Source organism: Nannobrachium achirus (genome assembly GCF_963921795.1).
Source record: "Nannobrachium achirus genome assembly, chromosome: 7".
NCBI lineage: Eukaryota > Metazoa > Chordata > Actinopteri > Myctophiformes > Myctophidae > Nannobrachium > Nannobrachium achirus.
Window position 1 is genome coordinate 46,041,317 of NC_137816.1, and position 22,086 is coordinate 46,063,402.

General features: G+C 43.3%; 1 protein-coding gene across 9 annotated transcripts in view; it reads right to left on the bottom strand.

The window, feature by feature from the left end:
- Nucleotides 1-1,899: 1,899 nt before the first annotated feature.
- LOC308289109 (C-myc promoter-binding protein-like) overlaps nt 1,900-22,086 on the bottom strand; it is a 92,829-nt gene continuing 72,642 nt past the window's right edge. For all 9 annotated transcript variants that reach the window (XM_080730681.1, XM_080730682.1, XM_080730679.1 and 6 more), the window contains 14 exons: nt 20,599-20,721; nt 19,899-20,051; nt 18,578-18,953; nt 17,254-18,139; nt 15,893-16,121; nt 15,254-15,357; nt 14,252-14,427; nt 11,800-11,973; nt 10,650-10,833; nt 9,862-10,116; nt 9,174-9,291; nt 4,469-4,631; nt 3,876-3,940; nt 1,900-3,746 (listed from right to left, as the gene is read on the bottom strand). In XM_080730681.1, coding sequence (XP_080586807.1) covers nt 3,610-3,746; nt 3,876-3,940; nt 4,469-4,631; nt 9,174-9,291; nt 9,862-10,116; nt 10,650-10,833; nt 11,800-11,973; nt 14,252-14,427; nt 15,254-15,357; nt 15,893-16,121; nt 17,254-18,139; nt 18,578-18,953; nt 19,899-20,051; nt 20,599-20,721 — 3,143 coding nt within the window. In that variant the 3' untranslated portion in view covers nt 1,900-3,609. The remainder of the gene's footprint in view (nt 3,747-3,875; nt 3,941-4,468; nt 4,632-9,173; nt 9,292-9,861; nt 10,117-10,649; nt 10,834-11,799; nt 11,974-14,251; nt 14,428-15,253; nt 15,358-15,892; nt 16,122-17,253; nt 18,140-18,577; nt 18,954-19,898; nt 20,052-20,598; nt 20,722-22,086) is intronic.

Below are 22,086 nucleotides of genomic sequence, written 5' to 3' on the forward strand. Positions count from 1 at the left end.
TTTAGCCTTTTGGATGAAAACAAAACAAAAATAAAACCATTTCACGTTTTTAAAAGTCACTGAACAGTTGTATAGTCCTGTGGTGGGCCTTATGTATTCCAAACTAGCTGGCATTCATTAGGGCAGTGGTTACAAACTCTAGTCTTTAGTCAACCCAGGCGGGTTTTCATTTTGCATACCTCGTTCACACCTGAGACACCAGGTGGATGTAAATAACTTGGTATTTAAAAAAAGAAAACATTAAATAATCTAAGTTAGCTAGACTAAAATCTCTCAACGTTGGGCTTTCTTTAAGGACACAGAAGTGGAAAACCTAAAGGCCCAATCCAGAATGTATTTGGTTACGGTATATGAATTGCAGTTTTATATTATGACTTTTGTAAATAACCTTCATGCACCTTTCATAACCTGTTCGTTGAAATACGTGTTTTACATCAGTCTTAAACACCCTTTTTACTGTGGATTAAAAAGGTAAAGACTCACTCTGACATGTTGCTCAAGCCCGGATAATTTGCGACTGGCATAAAACTTGGTTAAATAAGTCATTGGGAACATGGGAATGGCAATCACCATGGTGAAAATGAATGAAAATATTGGGGTGAAGTCTTGGTTCATTTTGTCAAGTCATGTCAAAACACCTTTCATTCAATGAAAGCTAGAAGCATTTAACTACACATACATGCATGCATCACATGCATACATGTACAGTCAGTAAAATGCAGTGATTATGAAGACGTCTACATAATATAATCAGAAACAATTACAAGCATTTTCCTTGATAACAGACGTTTGAAGTATTTGTCAGCTCTCCACATGTGTTATTTTGATGACACAATCAAATCAACAGAGTATAATCTCGACTCAGAGGCCAGTCTCTAAGATTCTAACTGGTACCATTTTATGGATCAAATACCACATTCTGACTGCATTATCACTGAGGTACTCAGTGACTCAATAACCATCACTTTCATCACAGGTTCAACATTCTGTTTTGCTGTCGTATCAGAGGCGTACCCTTCAACCCTTTGCATTGTAAGTTTAACTTTCTCAGTCAACAGTGTTGCCGTAATATCAAGTATGCCTATCCCTTGAATCAGAGGCGTAATTTCAGAAAGAAATAGGGGGTGGCAAAACATATGTTACCACTTAGGTTACACCCCGCGTTTTGATACTTGCGCCCCTGGTTGTACCCGACCACTGAATGTCTTATGATCTTATAGATGATTTCAACTGATAAAACACTATGTTCTGTTCTGCTTATACAGCAAACCAGTTGAGAACTACCTACCTAAGAAATCAAAATACTGTCAATTGTCCTAGTCATAATGAACATAACGCAAAGACTTAGAATTTTCCTTTTCCTCATTTGGATCAAGAAATATGATCCCATTTAAGCATTGCTGATCAATTCCAACAATTTGGGTGTCAGTTGGCTCAAATATTCGGTTTAGTACCTTCCAAGCCAGTGACACAAGCCAAGTCTCTGAGCTGGTGTCAATTCTTAAAAATAGAATATATGACATCGACATCCTCAACTTTTAGTAACAATCTCATTTTTGTCTCAACCTTGAACTGACTTTTGCCCTGGGGAAGGACTGAACGGTTACTCAACCTATCCACCTAGCAGACATCAGGGACATGACGCTTTTGCAAGCAAACAGTTTGTCTTTTAGAACTTTTTCTCATGGTTGTGCATGTATGCCCCGGCCGCCCCCCCATGACAGTGGTAATGTTCTCCATAAAAGCGAACACAAAGAGAGACATGACAACCATTAATAACACTGATAGTTGTAAGTAACCTACATGTGCAACATACTGTTTCACTGAAGACCACAGCATTTCATAATTGTAAATGTGAAGACATCAGAATATTATTTTGAAAGGAGATGTAAACATTAACAGAATTGACATTTTATTAATGTAACATACTTCAAGTTAATTAATTTAAAGGCTCAATTGTGGTTTGGACAGCATGTGTATATTACAATTTGATACAGACCTAAAATGATAGTGTAAAAAGAAACAAAAGAAAATACGCAAAAACAGTGCCATTCTCGCCAACATTTTTCAGAAAAAATGCCAGAGAAAAATGCCTGATTGTAATTCAGTTTACCAGTTGTCCCTAAGGTGACATACAGTAATGGGATTCTTGTATGTCCAAAAAAGCAGCTCAGTGTTTTTGCAGAAGCCTGACATTTCCCTTAATTTGAATGAAAAAACTGCTATGCTGGCAGAGGCACCAGTAGTCCAGATGGAATCGTCCACTTTACGATAAAAGACAGAAATTTAAAGGAGCAGATTTCTCCATTATCAAAATGGCCGCCACCTGCAGTTATTTTACCGATCACTCTGACTCTAGACCACCTAGGATCTTGATTCGGTTGACTAATCCTACATTAATTTTTTTTCATGTCAATTTGTGTTTTCAGATATTTAACCACTTGAACCGTCAACACTTAAAAAAACTTGACCTTTCACTCTGTACTTAGTCTGCTATTTTTCCCCTCTACACCAAAGCTATTTGCCGAAAATAGCTGATAGCTTGTAGATCGGCCATTTTTGGGTAAAGTTCTCCAAATATGGACGCTAGGGTTCAAGTGGTTAATATAAAAAAGGAGAAACAAAAGGTTTCTATCACACAAAGATTTGGAGGACCCTCTGTTGTAACTCTGAGGACCCCCTAGGGGTCCCAGACCCCCTGTTGAAGACCCCTGGTCTACAACCTCCCCACAAACAAACAGTAAAGGCCAGAACGCACCAATGCATCTAGCCTGGCGTGTGGATACAAGTCTGGTACTTCTATTGTATATGAAAGGGTTTTTTCCAAGGGGCGGGTTAAACAAATGTCTCTGGACACAATTGGTTAGACCAGACCAATACTGGGCCCTGATTGGTCACCCAACTCTTCGGGGTGAGGAAATGGATTCACAATAGAGCGGGCGGGGCCAGACCCAGACCCAAATCCGCCAAAGGCAAATTGTTTTCCACAACGACTCATCAGCCATGTGGACATTAAGATACCAAATCCGACACATAAAGGGGCATAAATAAAGCTTACTTACTTTGTATAAATAGAATTCAAGTTAATTAAAATATTGCTAATATAATTCTTCATAATATGTGACTATACAATATAAATGTTGCATTTAAAAACATTATACTGTTGTGTATATATATATATATATATACAGCACTGTGGCATTGTAAATAACAATTTCTACAAGACTTCAAATCAAAATAAAGTACCTTGCCATTATGAAAGTGTGTAACGTGCCGGATGAAAAAGGTATGGATACCAGACAGAGTGGTTATCATCCAAGTTATTAATGTGTTTAATTTGAAGGGAAACAAAACTCTTACCGAGTCCAGCTACGTAGCATTAGCTCGTTGGGACTGCTACCCGAGGTGTCTCTGCAAAAGGTTTTCCAAAAAGTTACAGAGTTGACCAAACGTCTTGTGGTTTTATACCGTGGCCATTCACAGCTTGAGAATCTTCCTGAGCTATGCTTTGAGACTGGGCGGTGTTGAGTGTCGTGACATGCGACCGTTTGTCGTGGCGAAGACGAGTGGTTTATAAATACAGATCTGTGCACCTTCAGTTCAAGTTTTTTAAAGGTACGGCTCTCCAAACGTCTTGCGACACTCCATGACCCCAGTGCTGGGAGGTCGATCACAGTTGTGGGTGAGTTTGACCAGGCCGGGGGTGAGGCGGTCGTACGCCACTTTGTACTCGCGGTCAAACGCGTCTGAGGAAAGAAGAGGGTTCACAGACTTTATTAAACAATATTTAAAAAGGAACTGACAAAGAGTAGTGTTGACTGATTTAAAAAACAAACAGGAATTGTAACTTGGATAACATAAAAAACTGAACCAACCAATGTCGATGTTGTCCTTTCCCAAAGCCACTAGCGACAGAAACAGGATGTCTCTGTATAAACTCCTGTGAAAGAAAAGAAAACTAGAATCAAGAAATAACAAGTGACCCCCAGTAGGATCCCAAAGTGTGTAGCTTGTATCACGTCAGTAGCAAAAGTAATATAGCAATATAACTTCTTCTGATGTAACTAGTTGATGCCAAGTAAGAAGTAATGCAATATCATTACTTTTTTTGAGCGGTGCTAACCGCTATTACGATGTTAGTACAAGACTAACATCATAGAAAGTACGCAGAAACAGACATCACCAAAGCTGATGTCACGGACAGAACAGCCCATACAAGGAGATATGTCAAAATTGGCTTTGCTGCACTGACATCATGCTCTGACTTCACCGTGATGTCAGGGGAACCACACTAACATAATCCCTATTATGCCCATACATGGTGTTCCCTGATGTCATCAATATTAAGCCCATAACTAACAGGACTTCATATGGGAATGCCCATATATGGAGGCCACATTCACTGTATTCACATACAGCCCATTCTCCTCCTGCCACTCTGCCCATGATTCAGAAGAGGCGCTCTGACCTCTGTCTCTTGACGCCCAGCGTCTGTCCCAGCAGGGGGAGCAGTTGTCCCATGGGTCGGGTGACGTCGTTCCTCTGGATGCTCTTCACCACGTCCTGCAGGAGCTCCTCGCTGAACGCTCTCTCCTGCTCCCGCACGGTCCGCGGCAGAGGGTAGCCCACGTCTACACACACACACACACACACACACACACACACACACACACACACGCACACGCAGAAACACACAGTCTTAATGGTGTACGCAATGACTCCTGTGTATGATTCCTTAACTAATAATATTAGCTTGGTGCATTAGACAAAATAGTTTAGTGCAATGGTTCTCAAACTTTTACATTTCGAGGTACTCCCTTAACTCTGACAGTATACAAATGGAACCAAATGGATTTGGTTCCATTTGTATACTGTCAGAGTTACAGACTAGTAAAGGTCAATTTAGACGCCTAAAGGAACCCAGAGTCCCTCGAATCCACTTTGAGTACCACTGGTTTAGCGGGTCATCACTTGGTCATCACTTGGTCATAGAAAACACACAAAAACGCATGTAGACGACACAAGATGTAACAAGTAGAGCCTAAACGATCTATCAGTCAAGCCGATACGGATATGAAAACCTATAAAACATTATTGTTTGGGTTATTCTTTCTTCTATTGGTGTCGTTTAAAAATATATATTTCTATTTTCATTTTGGCTCTGTAAAATCTCCAATTACAGTTTGATAATCACATTTGAGGGATCATTGTAAAATTAACTTATGTCTTATTGTTTACTCCGTAATATGACTTAGTTCTATCGCCCCCAAAGATCCAGTGTCGGTCAGGCTCTAGTAACAAAGCAGACATTTAAGAGAGAAACCCACCCTCAAATACAATACTTGACTGTATTTGAGATCTGACAACAAACAGATGTTTGTCCACCATGCTATATGATATATGTATATATAGGTATAAATGTATATTATAATATACCACTAAACAAGGCAAAGATTATAAAAGCCCTGATTAAGATTATAGTGGCCCCTAGAGGTCATGCTGCTCCTAACACCCCAGGTAGAAGATCGGAGATCATGAGAGAGGGAGTCAGTAGAGGGGTTCATCCAGGGGCGTCAATTGGGTACGGCAGGGGTATGCAGCTGCCATACCCTGGGTCCAGGGGGGAACATAAAAGTTACTTTTAAATATAAATCCACAAATGTCTCTTTGTCTATCTGTTCTGGTTATTGTGTTGTTAAATTACAGTAAAATAACTACAAATGCAAAATTTAACAAAATGGTCACTTGACAAAATGGTATATTCCCAGGTCAGCTGCATAGGTGCAATGCATTATTGTTAATTGTGGCACGTTTACTAACATGCCAAGTTTAGCTGCACTTGAACAACCATTCCAGGCTGCCATATCCAGCCCAAGAAACCGTAGAAATGGGAAGATTTTATTGTACTCCTTAAAATAAATGTACTGTATCATGCCTGTTGCTAAAGTATGGCAACATGATGTTGCCATACCTTAGCCTTTTCTGAACTGACGCCACTGGGTTCATCCTGCAATTTGCCTAATGAGTTTTGAGTATCTTTTGGCCTGACATCACACAAGAAACTGTCCTTATACTGTATGTAGCATCAGCCATGGCAACATAGTGTGGAACTGTACTATAACTTCCACAAGCAACGCACGCACACACACACACACACACACACACACACACACACACACACACACACACACACACACACACACACACACACACACACACACACACACACACACACACACACACACACACACACACACACACACACACACACACACACACACACACACACACACACACACACACACACACACACTTCCTCCAACCTAGTAACTCTCAGTAAAAACAACCAATACATGAGGGTCTCACTACGCTGTTTGAACCATCCTGAGACCTGAAATATAAATATGAAGTGTGTTGGGCAAAGTGAGATAGAGAAGCCATTGTGTTGTCCGTCCACTATGCAATTTGAACATCCAATTTCCTTCACTCTTAATAAAATCAAATCAATTCCAGGAATGGGTGCAAAGCAGCATGCAGATCCTGACAAATAAAAAATGTTTTGCGGGGTAGACGTAACAGTAAACACGTGGTCAGTCGCAGCACATCAGGACAGTCTGATTGAAACGCATGCCTTTTATTTTTCATTTAGTCCCTTGGTCGCTGGCACACAGGAGGATTCATGGATTATGTCTCTTCTCTCTCTCTCTCTCTCTCTCTCTTTCCCCCTGACACGGTGGAGGCAGATGGCCACCCACCCTAGAGCCTGGGTCTGCCTGATGTTTCTTCTAGTTAAGGGGGAGTTTTTCGTTGCCACTGTCGCAAAATTGCTTGCTCAGGGTGGGACTGTAGGGTAAAGTGTCTTGAGACAACTGGTTGTGATTTGACACTTTAATCAAATTGAATTTAATTGATGGCAATGCACCCATTAGATTCTGAGATATCTTGTGTGGAAGTGGAAAAGTTGCAATACACGAAGAGTGGTGCTACAGTAGGCCTCTGTGAGAACCATTAAAGGCCCAGTTCACCTCTGGACAACCATATAAGGTTGTCCCCATATGGGACAACCTTATTTTATTGTTGTTTGGGACAAGATCAACACAATCCTGAGTTATTTTTTGTGTTGAATCTGTGTTTTGAGATATTTTAGTATTTCAGCATGAATGATGATGCATTTATATGATGCAGCATGATGCATAATAAGGGCATAAGGTGCACAGTGAATTCTGTGGCAATCCAGCCAGTAATTTGAAAGCGTTAGACACACAGGCGGATAGACAGAGAGACGGACCAACATTCCTATAGGAGCCGCACAGCTAACATGGCTAAAATTATTAAATAAAACAAAACATTGACTCAATTCACCAAGACAAGACTCAATTCACCATGAAAAGAAGCTTTTCGAATGTGATGAAAAGCAGTGAAACCTGTCTTACTACAGAAGTGCACAAAACAAGAATCACAACAGCGATGCATTCTCTCCATACAGATGACAGGGGGGAGGGGGGACAGTGAGCTAGGAGACAACACACGGCCAGATTACTACAGGGAACAACAAACAATAGGACTGTGGGTGTCCAGCAACACAAAATGGACACTCACGGTCTAACAATAGAGTACAATTAAGCCCTGAAAGACAGAGAGAGAGCAAACAGACAGGGGATCTGTTAGAAGATGGGTTAGCTCAGAACAGGAACAGTAAGCCTTAAGCATAGAGTCTAAAATACCCCTCTATGCAAACACTCACTAAAATGTACCAATCAACAAAGGTTATTATTATTAGTCACTTACTCGTCATTTGCTCGCATTCCCCTGTACAGTTAGGGTATTGTTAATTTGATTGACAATGCTTGTCAAGTTGTCATGCTAATAAAACATTTTGAACTGGTTGTCATCAATATTAAGCCCATATCTAACAGGACTTCATATGGGAATGCCCATATATGGAGGCCACATCAGCCCCATACCACACTAACAGAATCCATAATGGTCAAGACAGATGACCAAGACAGCCCATATCTGTGTGGCTGGTTCTACAGACTGGGATCACCATATATGGGCATAAAAGGGATTGTATGTATGATGTCAGACGTCATAGGACTTTCACATAACGAATAACCGAGTAAGCATGTTTGGGGTCTCACAGCATATCTCCATATACAGTACATGGATCTCCATATATGGTTAACTGGTCCGATATACATCACTGGCCAGATGGCCAAGACGTGGCGCGTGCGTCGCCCTTAGGCGTCTTACTGGTGTTAGTTATATTGTATTACACAATAGACAATACAACTACAACAGGTAGTTACGACCAAGCAATCTGATTGGTCAAAACAGGCTCTCCAGCTGTGCTCAAATGAGCAGGACAGCGCTCAAATGCCTAATCACTATAAATACAAATATGACTCCACCACTGATTAGAAATATAGCCCAATGTTCAGCCTTGACATTACACAGTAGAATCCTATGCTTTCTGACATTCGTTCTGCTAGTGAGTCAGTGACAAGGCGGTTAAAAAAATGTGTGTCTTTTCAGTGGATATCTTAGTTACAATGACATTGAGCTAACAGGGGAGTTTAGTTGTTCTACTACTTGGTATTGATTCAGTTTGGGAAATGACTATCTCCATTAAGCTCATTAGCTCAAGTTGACTGGCTCCCAGAGCTCTAGCGGAGTCATCAGGGACTACTAGTTAATGTCTCAATCAGACCTCTGTCAATATGTAACATTACAAAACCCAACATGTATATATTTTGTATTTATTTTTTACTATTATAACTTTGTGTTGATTTTATGATTAAAAATTAGTAAGAAGATCCAGACTGAATTCGTGGTTCTGGATCAGGGTCTTCAAATGGTGCAATCAAAGTGACATTTGTATTTAAAACAATAAATGTTGGGTTTTGTAATGTTACACATTGGCAGAATCTGCTTCGATTGCATTCGTTTATGTGATCAAGAGTGACGAGAAGTCAATGAGCAGACACGTATCAATTTCTAATCAACAGAGAAACTATTGAAGATATCGCACCAATATTTGCTTATATCATGACAACACAATCCAAACCTCTACCAAAGTGCCATTTTGCTTTCAGAATGAACCCTGTCATCTAGTCCATTTGTAGCAGTTTAATCCTGTAACATTCATCTATTAAAGTGTGAGTGTGACCCACTGTGTGTGTTCCATAGGATGTAGAGCGGCTGGATGGAGTCCTGGTGGAGCTTTAGGTTGTCCCATAACATCTGGATCAGCACATGTTTACTGTCCTCTGACATCCAGTGGCGAGGAATCTGGAAGGGGGGGAGAGAACATGATATTTTATAAAACGCTGGACATCAATGTTGCATGCAAACATTTGTGAAAAGAAACAGAAAAACTCTGTGAGAGACTTTTGATGTTCTTTAATAAAACACATCATGGCCGTAGAGAGGGATTTCAGTGGGTGGGGGCATGCGTACAAGTGGCTAAATATAGTCCTCTTAGATGCAATAAGCCCATTCCCAAGATGCACTGTGATCTTTCAAGGGCATATCGCAGATGTGACTTATGGGGGACTAGTAGTGTTACTGCATAGTAATAAAGAAATAGTCTGCTTATTGTGTCTAAAAAGACATATTTAGCCACTTGTAAGCATGCCCCCCCACCCACTGAAATCAAAATCGCTAAAATCCCTAAAATGATAGAAAGCAGTAAATAAAAACATCTTTTCTTTTCACCAATTCTCTAATCTAAAATATGAACCCTTGAAAAAAACAAAGTTGTCCTTAAAGGAAATTAACAAATCGTTCACGATTCATTCTTGTGATTCGTTCTTATGACGAACGAATCACTCATGAACGACACACATCCCTCCTCTGTACCTGGGAGCCTCTGTTGCAGTGGTCGGAGGTGAGGATGAGGCCGGGCAGGTTGCTGGGCAGGTCCATCCTCCTGAAGTACCATAGCAGGTTCCAGTAGATGATGGGGTGGTGGTCCACCACGCCGGCCCCCGTGATGGCCGCGTCGCCCTCGTTCTCCAGCAGCGACTCCAGCTCCTTCCACAGCACCAGGGGGCTCAGGTAGGGCACCGTCACCGGCTCTGGGTTGTGGAGACGCCACTCCATGCAGAGAGGGTCCTGTGTGGAGAGAAAGAGGAGGCAGAAGTGTAAATACTTAACACCAGGGGTCTTCAACGTTTTCAGGCCAAGGACCCCTTAGCTGAGAGAGAGCAGGGACCCCCACAACCTTATCATAGATTCCATATAGTTTCATTGGCATGCACGGGTCACGCATTCACCGGGTGCGTTTGATGTGTGTCTCATCTTCCAACGGGTATGGAAAAACTATGTGGAGCAAGCGCATACATCCCCATACTTCTATTCACCTAATTTTGCTGTTAAATTATTTGTATCCATCATAAATCACTCCTCCATGGGCTGCTCCTTACATTATGATGCTCCCACATATTCTCACGCACGCACCAGTTACAGTAACTTTCCCCACAACCCACACTCTGCACATATTTTGGAGCACATATCTTTGAACAGGTAAGGTCTAGTACAGATATAAAACACAGAAACAACAGATGCTTTGTACTAGCATCAGTACATTTCAATATAAATAAGCAAGACATGCACCACATTTTCAGTATGTCAGATGAGTGTCTTACATCAGTGGCTTCGTTGAGGCGGCTTGGCAGGCTGCCTGAGGTGGGCATACAGTGGTTGGTTTTGGGGGTGTTCACCATGGGGCTGAAGGCACTGACGCTACGGACCATCTGGGCCCCCGGGGACAAGGCGCCCTGCCGGCGCTCTGTTGGGATGTCTATACACTGGGCCATGGTTGATCTGGTCCTGAGGAGAGACACACGTATAGAAAGAGGTTCATTACTCACTCTGACTCAAAAAAGCACACAAACACACAGATGCAACCAGGTATAGAAGAGGGTCACACTCCTTTTTACAATGCACATGAGGGGCCTGTGGACCCCTGCTACAGCAGGGGTCTTCAACGTTTTCAGGCCAAGGACCCCTTAGCTGAGAGAGAGATGAAGCAGGGACCCCCCACCATAGATTCCACATAGTTTCATAATTTGACAGCACAATCATCATTGTATTTTGGATTCCTGTCAATTTGTGTTTTCAGATATTTAACCACTTGAACCGTCAATATTTAATAAATTTGACCTTTCACTCTGTACTTGGTCTGCTCTTTTTCCCCTCAACACCAAACCTCTTTGCCGAAAATAGCAGATCTACAAGCTCACAACGCCTTGCAGCTCTCTGAATATGGATACTAGGGTTCACTCATTTACCGCCCCTCCCGATAGTCCCGATAAAATCCCTATGTTCCTCTCCGCCGGTCCCGATAATCCAGAGAGATTAATATGCTTTAATCAATGCGAAAATAGACGATCTAGAAGCTCACAACTTGTGAGCTTGTAGATCGGCTGTTCTCACAATTTTTTTATTTTTTTATTTTACCTTTAGGTTTCTTTATTTTTTTACACTTTTCACTTATACTTGCATCGTGTTGTGAAGTTGTAGATCAGATATTTTCACCCTTTTTGAATGATTTACTTTGTAAACTTTTTTACTTTTCTCCTAGAATGACATGCCCAGAATAGGGATTGATTGTCAATTGATTCTTTTATCAAATTATCAATCATCTTCTCTCTCTCTTTTTTTTAAAAATCATTTACATTGTTTGTAAATCTGATTATCGGCCTGGTATGGTACCGGTCTGCAACTGGTCAGTATAGACTGCTGCCAACGGGAGGAGTTGCGTTGGCGTAGACTGGCCTTCACAGTCTGCATTACCTTCCATTCCCCGAGCAGTCTAGGACATCGATCCTGGGGGAGGGGGGAGAGAGGGCCGTGGTGGGACAGGGGGTGGACAGTGTGGACGTCCCCGTCCCCGTGTCCATGCCTGTGGAGATGGAGTAGGACGACGTCCCTGCCTCGTCCCCGGAGGGGCTGCTCTTCAAGAATAGTCTGGAAGAAAGAGACAAGAGGGAGAAAGAAAACTCAATCAGGTGTTAAGAGAGTTTTTTCCCCCAAAGCTGATCTATTCTATGGAATAATGCCAGGGGTGTAGTTGTCCCAATTTATTAAAATGAATCAAACAAGGAACTGAAAGTTCCTATGATTGGCCGCTAGTTGCGCTGTTCTGGCACCAGGAGCAACATGTTCTCCATACGATTCCATTCATTTCCCCCAAACGTTTACATTTGATTTTCTTACCTTAAATTAATAAACATTGTCATAAATACTTTATGGTTCCTGTCGCTAGTTTAAAGCCTTGTTTCAATCACCATGATATGTGTTTTGTGAAAATATGGTCCAATTTATGTTATATTTGATGTTATAGCAGGGTATGCTGTAGGAGGGGCTGTAGGAGGGGATCATAGACTTGTGATGATTCTTCTTCATGTGCTTTATTTTCGGCAAGCTCGTGTAGCAATGTCCCATGTATCCCTGCGGTTGCACGTGACTGTTGGCAGCCAATAGCATTCGAGATGGTATCATTTCTACCAATGAATGTTGATTTCTACAATGATGGCGTCACCCATACAACGGCCAAAAAAGCTTCATTTGCTTTCCACCGTGCGTGGAATATGACTTTAATGCTCTCTGGTGTTACTCCCAAACACGCCACAGCACAAATCTAAACCTAAAATCTGTCTAGTGTACATAACATATTGCTCCTGTGTAAACTTTGTAGAACAGTGGTTCCCAAAATGTTCAGGCCGAGACCGAGACCCAAAAGAGAGATTAGACATTTGCCCGGGACCCAAAATAGTGAAAACAGCAGATCTACAAGCTTCCATGTCTACTTGTTCTTTGCTTTCCCTGCCAGCTTAATTACTCAGCCTACAAAGTATGGGTGGGGTGTAGGTATCATACAGAGATGTGTTACCAAACTAGGCGCTCTGTTTAAATGTGTCAAGTAATGCACCTCTGCCAATGCTTTTAATATTGCAAAGTTAGTGCTGACCGCAGCATACAGTACATTCAAGTAATGACGAATATTACCATGCTTGATTGATTCCCCAGAGCCTTGGCTTTAACTGTTGGACTTGGCTCCAGAATGCCAGCGCTAGTGTGCAAATGTGGATAATATTGTTGGACAGCTGCTCTATTAACAGTTCTACTGCCAGATTTATTATGTATTTATTGGGGCTGGTGTCACAAAAAGCAGCTTACCTTTGCGATGTAGAAAAAGATCTATTCATTATTTCCAAACGATTTTTTTACTAGACTTATTATATGTGTACTTTAGCCAAGCTGGCGGCAGAGGGCAGCCTTATGCAAAGAGAGGATGTGAATTGGGCTGCTCCGCTTGCCGTCCATTCAGAGCATAGAAATGCATAATCTAGATCAGGTCCACAGAGAACAGCCAGGAAGTGAATTGGACATCACTGATGTTTACGTGTGGTGGAGATTTGAAAGCAGCATTACGGTAGATGTTTTTACTGTACACGCGCGACCCCTCATCAGCTTACAGTCATCAGACAAAGTAAAAGAACGAGCGTTCGTATTGGCAAGGAGCTAGGGTCAAAATTGGGGCTAACGGGAACGTCCGAAGCAGTAAAAGAGTTAATTACATTTGTTAATGTGTTCCACCTGTCTGTCGAAATGACAGACAACAGACATTAAAACCATTCTAACATATAGTTGACAACAACTAGTTAGCTAGGGTCCCTCATTGGTGAGTGCATTATTTCACCATGTAAGCATATAGTCACTGGTGTAAAGTAACTTAGTATATTTACTTAAGTACCTACTGTACTTCATTACATTTTTGAGGTATTTGTACTTTACTTGAGTATTTCCAATTTCCAATACTTTTACTTCTACACCACAACATCTCGGATCCACATAGTGTGCTTTTACTCCAATACAATTAATTGTTTGAAAACTTTAGTTACTACTAGTTACTTTGCAGATATAAATAATAATATTATAAAACATACATTAACGACCAGACGGTCAGACGGTCTTGAATGTCCCCTCACTATTGGGGAGTCTGGGGACACTACTGCAATTGATTTATTCTATTCTATTTATTTATTTATTTTTCCCAACTGTGATGGGCAAGCTATTTGGAATATGTAGTAAGCTACATTACTAATTACTCTGATTACATATAACTACACTACAAACTATCCCCAGAGAAATGTAGCAAATTTCTGTTATGCTATTTAGAAATGTAGTGAAGCTATGTACAGTAGTAAGCTACTTGTAGCTAGCTACTGCTCATCAGTAGTACCTCCCGGGTCCTCGCATGTCCCTGATCTCTACGTTGAGGAAGGGGAGGAAGGGGTTCCCGCAGAAGGGACAGGTGGTGTTGAGGTTGGAGTCGTCCGCCGTCCAGCCCGCCATGATCTCCTCGTCGTACACCAGGCCGTCACACGTCTTACAGCGCGAGCAGCTGGAGATCAGCAGCTACACGGAGGGACCAGAGAGATACAGAAAACATTACTACTTTAACCATTATTTTATGCTTTAACCATTGAAAAATTGCAGATATACAAGCTCACAGTGCTGCAAGCATAGATCTGCTATGTTCTTTTAAATCGTGAAGATTTGAATATTTTTGACCCGATTCCATAAAAGTCTTCTAAGGTTTAAAAAAAAAAAGAAAGACAATGTTTCTATGTCAGTGGTGCTCAAACCTTTTCATATCAAGGACCCTTGGTTCTTTCACGGAACCGGAGGAAATGTTTTGGTTCCAGTTCCAAACCAACTTTTAGGGTTCTGAACCAATTCACTTTCAGTGGAAACACTCTGAACAGGATCAATATCAATATGGGAAAAAAGAACGGAAGCGGTTTAACTAGGGCTGTCACGATTATGACATTTTACATGACAACTCATGTCACTCAAATAATTGCGATTAACGATTTAATTGTGTTTTTGTCCTCGACAATTACATTTCTGTTTGGCTTGTAGGCTTTGAAGTTGCACATGGCAGATATGACACATAACCTAAATATACAAAAAAGTTACTGACAACTTTATACTTAAAAAAGAACATTGATAGACTGGAAATAGCCGATGTACAAGCTCGCAACGCGACACGTTGTGAGCTTGTAGATCTGCTATTTCCAATATTTTTGAAAATGCTTGAAAATATATGAACATTTTTCAACATGGAAACAATTATGACGATTATGACAAATGAATTCTGATTAGACGATTATGTAATAACTGTGACAGGACTAGGTTTAACCCCGGTAGAAAAGGGGCCTACGTGTGGTTGTGGTCTTACCTCCATGGCGTAGTTGTTGAAGATGCTGGTGTTGCTGGTGTAGTGCGAGGAGCCCAGGTCAGACTTGTCTGGTAGAGGAAAGCCAGGGGGGGAGAGGAGGGAGCCTAGAGGGACGCCACAACCACCAATACTGTTATTTACACAGAATACACACACACTTTAGGTTAGAAAGACTGTTCTCAAACAGCCAAGCATCTGAGCACTACTTACGACAAAGAGTGGTGGAAATTTACTAAGTACAATTTTGACGTATTTGTACTTTATTTGAGTATTTCCAATTTCCAATACTTTTGCTTCTACTCCAGTACATCTCAGATCCAAATATTGTACTTTTACTACACTACATTTACTTGAAAACTTTGGTTACTAGTTACTTTGTAGATTGATTATTATTACAAAACATACATTAACCACTTCAACCCTATATACATGCCGGCTATTGGAAAATAGCCGATCTATTTTAACTTGAAATGGTACATTCTGCATAATGAGTACCTTTTGATACCAACACTTTTGTACTTTTTCGACACAGTACATTTTGAATGATGGACTTTTACTTGCAAACAGAGTATTTCCACATTGCCAGTATTGATACTTGTACTTTTTTCCACAGACGATGGACAAAGGCCAGGACCTTACCAGCATGCATGGGCGTCCGTCTCCCAGAGCTGGGGCAGGAGGGCGAGCTGCCCAGCCTGGTGCGCAGGGGGCTGGGTCTGGGGCTCTTGCGGGGGCTCACAGGGCCGTTCCTTTGGGGGAACAGCGAGTAGCCTTCTGGCTCTCTGCAGCCGTCCTCATCCAGCAGGGAGGAGCAGTCTGGATCTCCCATGCCCAGGGAGGACACGCTCACACGGTCACTGTTACTGTCCTGGTGGTGGGGGGAAGGTATTGAGTATCACATGTCTACATCGCGGACAAATTTATGGGTCGCGGACTTATTTCTATGGGTCCCTTAATCTTTTTTTCTCAGTCATTTCATGAAAAAAATCTAAGAAAAATCAAAGAAATTACATAAATTAGAAAGTAAATGTTTAAGCAGTAGTGAAAATAGCCGATCGACAAGCGTTGTGAGCTTGTAAATCTGCTGTTTTCACAAGCTTGGGATTGGGTACCGGGCAAAAGTCTAATTTCTCTTTTGGGTAATTTCTCTTGTAGGGACAAAGGTTTTGTCCCTACAGTATATCAAATAGTATTTGTGTGAATTGGTCTGTTTATTTGAACAGCGTAGGAACTAAACTTGAAGAACACTGGCAAATGCCTACAGTAGTAGTTTGCAGGAATTACATCAGACAGAATGTTTCAGCAATGCAATGGGAGGGCATGTTGTCAGACACTGAACAATCCACAAGGAGGCAGTGGTGCTCCAAATGTGTTCTTATGAAGTCTTAAGAGCTGCATTAAGACTGGTAAAATGTTTTAATGTTTTATTAGAGATACGTTCTGTGGCTCACCAGAGTTCTGTTTTTCAACCAATGACTAAAGTTGACAAAGAACAACTTATCGTGATATGTAGGCATAGAGTTATAATAAGAATAGAGAGGACACCAGATATCCCCGCCCGTCCACTTGCATTGAGTTGCTCACCCAGCGCATGAGGCGTTTTCACCCCTCCTTCCGCGTAGTAAAACCGTGACGTAGTGGGTCTACTGTGACGCGTTTTGCGTCATAATTTGTGTTCATGGACGCGCTTTCATGAACGAGCACTTCCGGTATGAACGCGCGTCAATACAAAGAAGCCTAGACGCGCGTTCATGTGAGTAGACCCAACTGCAGTACCTCAAAACGGCCAACATATCCATTTGGTTTCAGGGCGCCCCCAGGGTTCTGGGGGCTTGTATGTAGGCCTCATTTACAAAGGCCTGACTTCATGGACAACGCAGCTCAGGTTTCAGTGGCAAACCAATGGAGAATCATGTGTCTGCGTGAATCCTAAAACAATGAACTATATACAACACAACCCCAGACCTGACCAGTGCGTGCTGTGCCGTGCCGTGCCGTACCTTGGTGGGTGTGGTGTAGGAGGTGGCCAGACGAGAGTACCAGCGACTGGCCTTCTCTGCCACGCCCTTCCCGGCGGAGAACACGCTGCTCTTGAACACATCCAGGCTGGCAGGCGTGAGCAGGGTGTCCAGGGCGAACGAGGAGGAGGAGGGCGAGGGGGACGCCAGGCTGGTGGACAGGGAGTCCCGGTCCCTGTAAGGGCTGGGCAGTGGACTGGGCGTGGCACTGGAGCGCCTGCTCGGGGGCGAGGACCACAGGCGCTGCTGCTGCGAGGGGCTGGTGGGGGACGGCGAGGGCAGGTGGTAGGTCTGGGAGCGCGGCACCACCCTGCCCGGCCTGAGGGGGGAGCCGTGGGGCAGGCTGGCCCGGCGCGGGGTGGAGAGGCAGGAGGAGGAGGAGGAGGAGTAAGGGTGCAGCAGCAGGGGGCTGGAGGGGTCCCCGAGGTCCAGGCTGGGGGTGCGGCTGCTCAGCGGGCTACCGATGTGGCTCATGTAGAGCTCAATCTCCCTGGCCAGGGGTCTGCGGGTGGTGGGCGTGGGCGTGCTGCCCGGGTCGTCGTGCTCCAGCTCCCGCTCGCCGCCACCGCCGCGTCGCTGGCACTGCGACTCTGCCGCCAGCAGGGAGAGCGGGTCGTAGCCCGTCTCGATGCCCGTGCGCTTCACCGCCGCGCCCCTGGACCCGGCGGAGGAGGCCGCCACGCCCCCGAAGCTGGCGCCGTGCTCTAGCGTCCTCTTACGCGGCTGCTCGCCGCCACCTTTGGCGAGGCCAGCGGCCGGCTCCTCCTCCTCCTCCAGGCCAGGCCCGTCCAAATCCAGATCCTCCAAGTCAAAGATGGCCTCGGCGTTGCCCTTGTCGTCTCCGTCGCTGTCGTCCCTCTCAGTAGGGCTGCACAAAAAAAATCATATCTCGGTATTTATGCCAAATATTTCTATATCGATACACAAATGCCAGGGCAGGAAGGCCATCATATAACACAAGATTTTGGGCCATTGAAAGAATTCATTGAATTTAAGGGTTAGGGATGATAACCTAATCTGCAGTGAAATAGATAAATTGGTATTATTTACATATCTGATCCATGCCAATGCTATTGGGTTCCTACACTTTTTATTTGATATTCTAAGTCAGTTTCACTTTTATTTTGAATTTCTCTGACCGAAAGTAAAACGCTTACTTTTCAAGGATTCACGCTCCTATTTTGAAGTGTCTACTCTCGTTTGGCATGGAACATGTTCAAGTCAAAATGTCACAGCAAATAACCGAGTTCAATTTCGCCCATATATTTATTTATAAATAATGATATATTGTTGCAGCACTGTCTACCTCTCAGCGGCGGCTGCCTTCGACGCGCCCTCGGAGGCGCCCAGCGCCAGCGAGCGAGGTCTCTTCTTGCTCTGGCTGAAGTTGGCGGCGGCCGAGAGGATCTTGGCGTCGTCGCCCAGGTGCTCTGCGATCTTGGCCGGGTCCGTCTCGCCGCGGCTCATGCTCAGGCCCAGGACGGTGGTGGTGCCGCTGGAGGACACCATGGTGTCACCGCTCAGCCTGCGGCGGTGCGCTCCCTGCCAGTCCGAACCGCCGCCGCCGCTGCTGCTGCCCACCACCTCCTCCAGGGCACTGTGGTGGCGCCGGAGCAGACTGTTGCTCTGCACCTCCCCGATCTCCTCCAGCGAGGAGGTGAACAGGAGGCCTGCTACGTGACCTGAGAGAGAGAGAGAGAGAGAGAGCAGGAACATGTACAGAAGAATTAAACAATTAAAACAATTAAAATGCATTTGCGATCCTCTAATACAGTGGCTTTCAACCTTCTCCATGAAAATTGAGTTTTTCAAAAAACCTTAGAAGGATTTAGAAGACATTTATAGAATCGGGTCAAAATATTCAAAGACTTGAACTCATTTTCACGCTCTTTATTTATTTATTATTTTTTAAATAGCTGATCTACAAGCTCGCAGCGTGGCACCGCGCGGTGAGCTTGTATATCTGCTATTTTTCAATAGTTAGAGCATATAATGATAACATGTAATAATAATAATGTAATAGTAGGCCTGCTATGTGACCTGAGAGAAAGTTAGAGAGAGAGAGAGAAGGAACATGTACAGAAGAATTAAACAATTAAAATGTATTTGCAATCCTCTAATACAGTGGTGTTCAACCTTTTTCGTATCAAGGTCCATTATCTATTCAGCATTTTGAGCCAGATACCACCATTTGATGAGATTTAGCCCCTCAGACTCAAAACGTACCTATATTTTGTTATAGTCAGATAAGAGTCTGTCCACAATTCCATGCTGTATTGATGTGGTGCCATAGGAGAGATAACCAGCAAACGTTGACCAAAATAACACATTTTCTACATTCGCTAATTGTGTAGACTTAAAGTCATGCAGATGTCTAAAAATAATGTAACTCCTGAGAGCGACAAACTAATGAGGGATTTTGAGTGACGGACAGGATCTGGTCGCAATCATACTAAGTAGCGACCTACGGTCACAATAAGGGTCCATTTGGTCACCAACTGTCCATCATTTCGCTGGGGACCACCTGGAACCCCCCTCAGGGACCACAGGTGGTCCATGCACCACTGGTTGAAAAGCACTGCTCTAATACAATCAAATGCAATGAAAGCAGTGGGTTATCATTTCACCTGTGCTGGCGGAGCTTTTAGGCTGACAGGACGCCCCATCCAAGGGACAGTTGTTGCCTCGGACGATGCCGCGAGGTTGGAAGGACGGGGGAGCCTCCATGTCCAGCTGCGGTAGACAGTCCCCACTGCCCTTAGTGCTCTCTGTCTCCGATACTACACACACACACACACACACACACACACACACACACACACACACACACACACACACACACACACACACACACACACACACACACACACACACACACACACACACACACACACACACACACACACACACACACACACACACGTTTAAAGTGGTTAAAATCTAAAGTAACACAGATTTGCGTTCAGGTCTAAATATTGGTGCAGCTTCTTGCAAATTCACCAAAGAGCATTAGACAGATAAACTGATATGTGTCTAGAGAACGTTAACATCTACACATGAAGTCACCAGACACTTTTTCTTTTTTTTGACCTGACATTGAGCGAAAGAGATCACCCTCTCCACCCGGCTTTCCGTCCACAAACACAGCCAATCATGTTCGTTGGAATGCCCGGGCCAAGCCCAAATGCAATGTAGTTGTTTTTAACGCATAGATTACACAGCAGTGCTGATTTAACTCTTCAAGTATACCATTTTAAATAAGAACTACAGGTGTTGTTGTTGTGTTAAACGTGTGGGGATTCTAAATGCACGGCAGCGGTTACTAACAGGAGCTGCAGTCGCTCTCCTTCTTGTCGTCTTTGTCGGCGCCCATGTCCCGTCCTCCACTGGGGTCCCCTCTCCGTACCTCCTCTTTAGACAGCGAGTTGTAGCCCAAATCGGACTGGTCCCCTGGGGAGGGAGAAGGGGGGGGGGGGGGTAGATAGAAGCACAAGTGAGGAACTGAATACAGCAGGAGAGCAGAAAGACTGTGGGAAGCGTTATGCCAACTAAAATCTTCACACATGGGAACCAGTTATCAATCATAGTTATTCACAATGCTCAACTTAGTGAACCTCCTAGAAAATGAGTGCATCACTGGTTACTGGGACAGAAAAACAGTTGGACCGGACGTGCACAAAAAGAGTTGAGAGAGCTGGTGGCCATACTTTGGTGTGATTGTGCTCTACACATTGAGTATTGAATTGCTTCTCTCTCTCTTTTGACTTTTCTCTCATTCTCTGCACTCTCCTGTGTCTGTTATGAAAAGCTCTCCTGCCTTCGCCTCAATTAATTTCAATTCGGTTCAGTTTAATTCAATTCACAGAGCTTCAGTAACTTAAGTTACGTGAACAAAGCATCTAAACAAAAATCATCAAACAAAGCAAGGCTGAGACAGCGGTAGATTATAAAAGATGTAGCATTTGGCTTTCTTGGTTTGTCTTTGTCTCTCCCCCTCCCTCCCCCTATCTCCCCCTCTCTCCCCCTCTCTCTCCCTGGGTCTCCAGGCAACCAGATTCCTCTTGATCTTCTCTCGTCTTTCATCTTTCCCTGGCAGTGACTCCTCTGAATAAAGCATGAAGGCTGTATGTCCATGCAGCCTCCTATGCTGTGCAGTGTGTAAACTTTACACTATAGGAGGCTGGTCATACACTGTGTAGAGCAAGGTGGATGATGACAGGATGGCTAGAGTAGTAAAAGTCAGAAAGAAAGAAAGAAAGAAAGAAAGAAAGAAAGAAAGAAAGAAAAGGGTGAGATTTACAGGGAAGAGACCTGACAGAGACACACAGACAGACAGACAGACAGACAGACAGACAGACAGACAGACAGACAGACAGACAGAAAACAAACGGAGAGAAGAGAGAACTCCAAACAGAAAGACGTCAGAGGAACAAAGAAAGACAGGCGGGACGGACGGAGATAATAAATGACAAAGTACCTGCTGCCAGACAATCAGACAGGCATGAGAGAGGGCGCCTACATAAGTTAAAGGACAACTTTGTTTTTTTACAACAAGGGTTCATATTCTAGATTGTAATTAGAGAAAAGAAAAGACGAGTGTTAAAATCTTTTTATTTATAGTTTCAAATGTTTTAGCGATTTTGATTTCAGTGGGTGGGGGCATGCGTACAAGTGTCTAAATATGTATTTTTTAGACAAAATATTGCTGGCTATTTCTTCATTACTATTTACAGTAACACTACTAGCCCCCATAAGTCACGTCTGCTCATGAAAGATTATTCTGCTCATGAATGGGCTTATTGTGTTTAAAAAGAC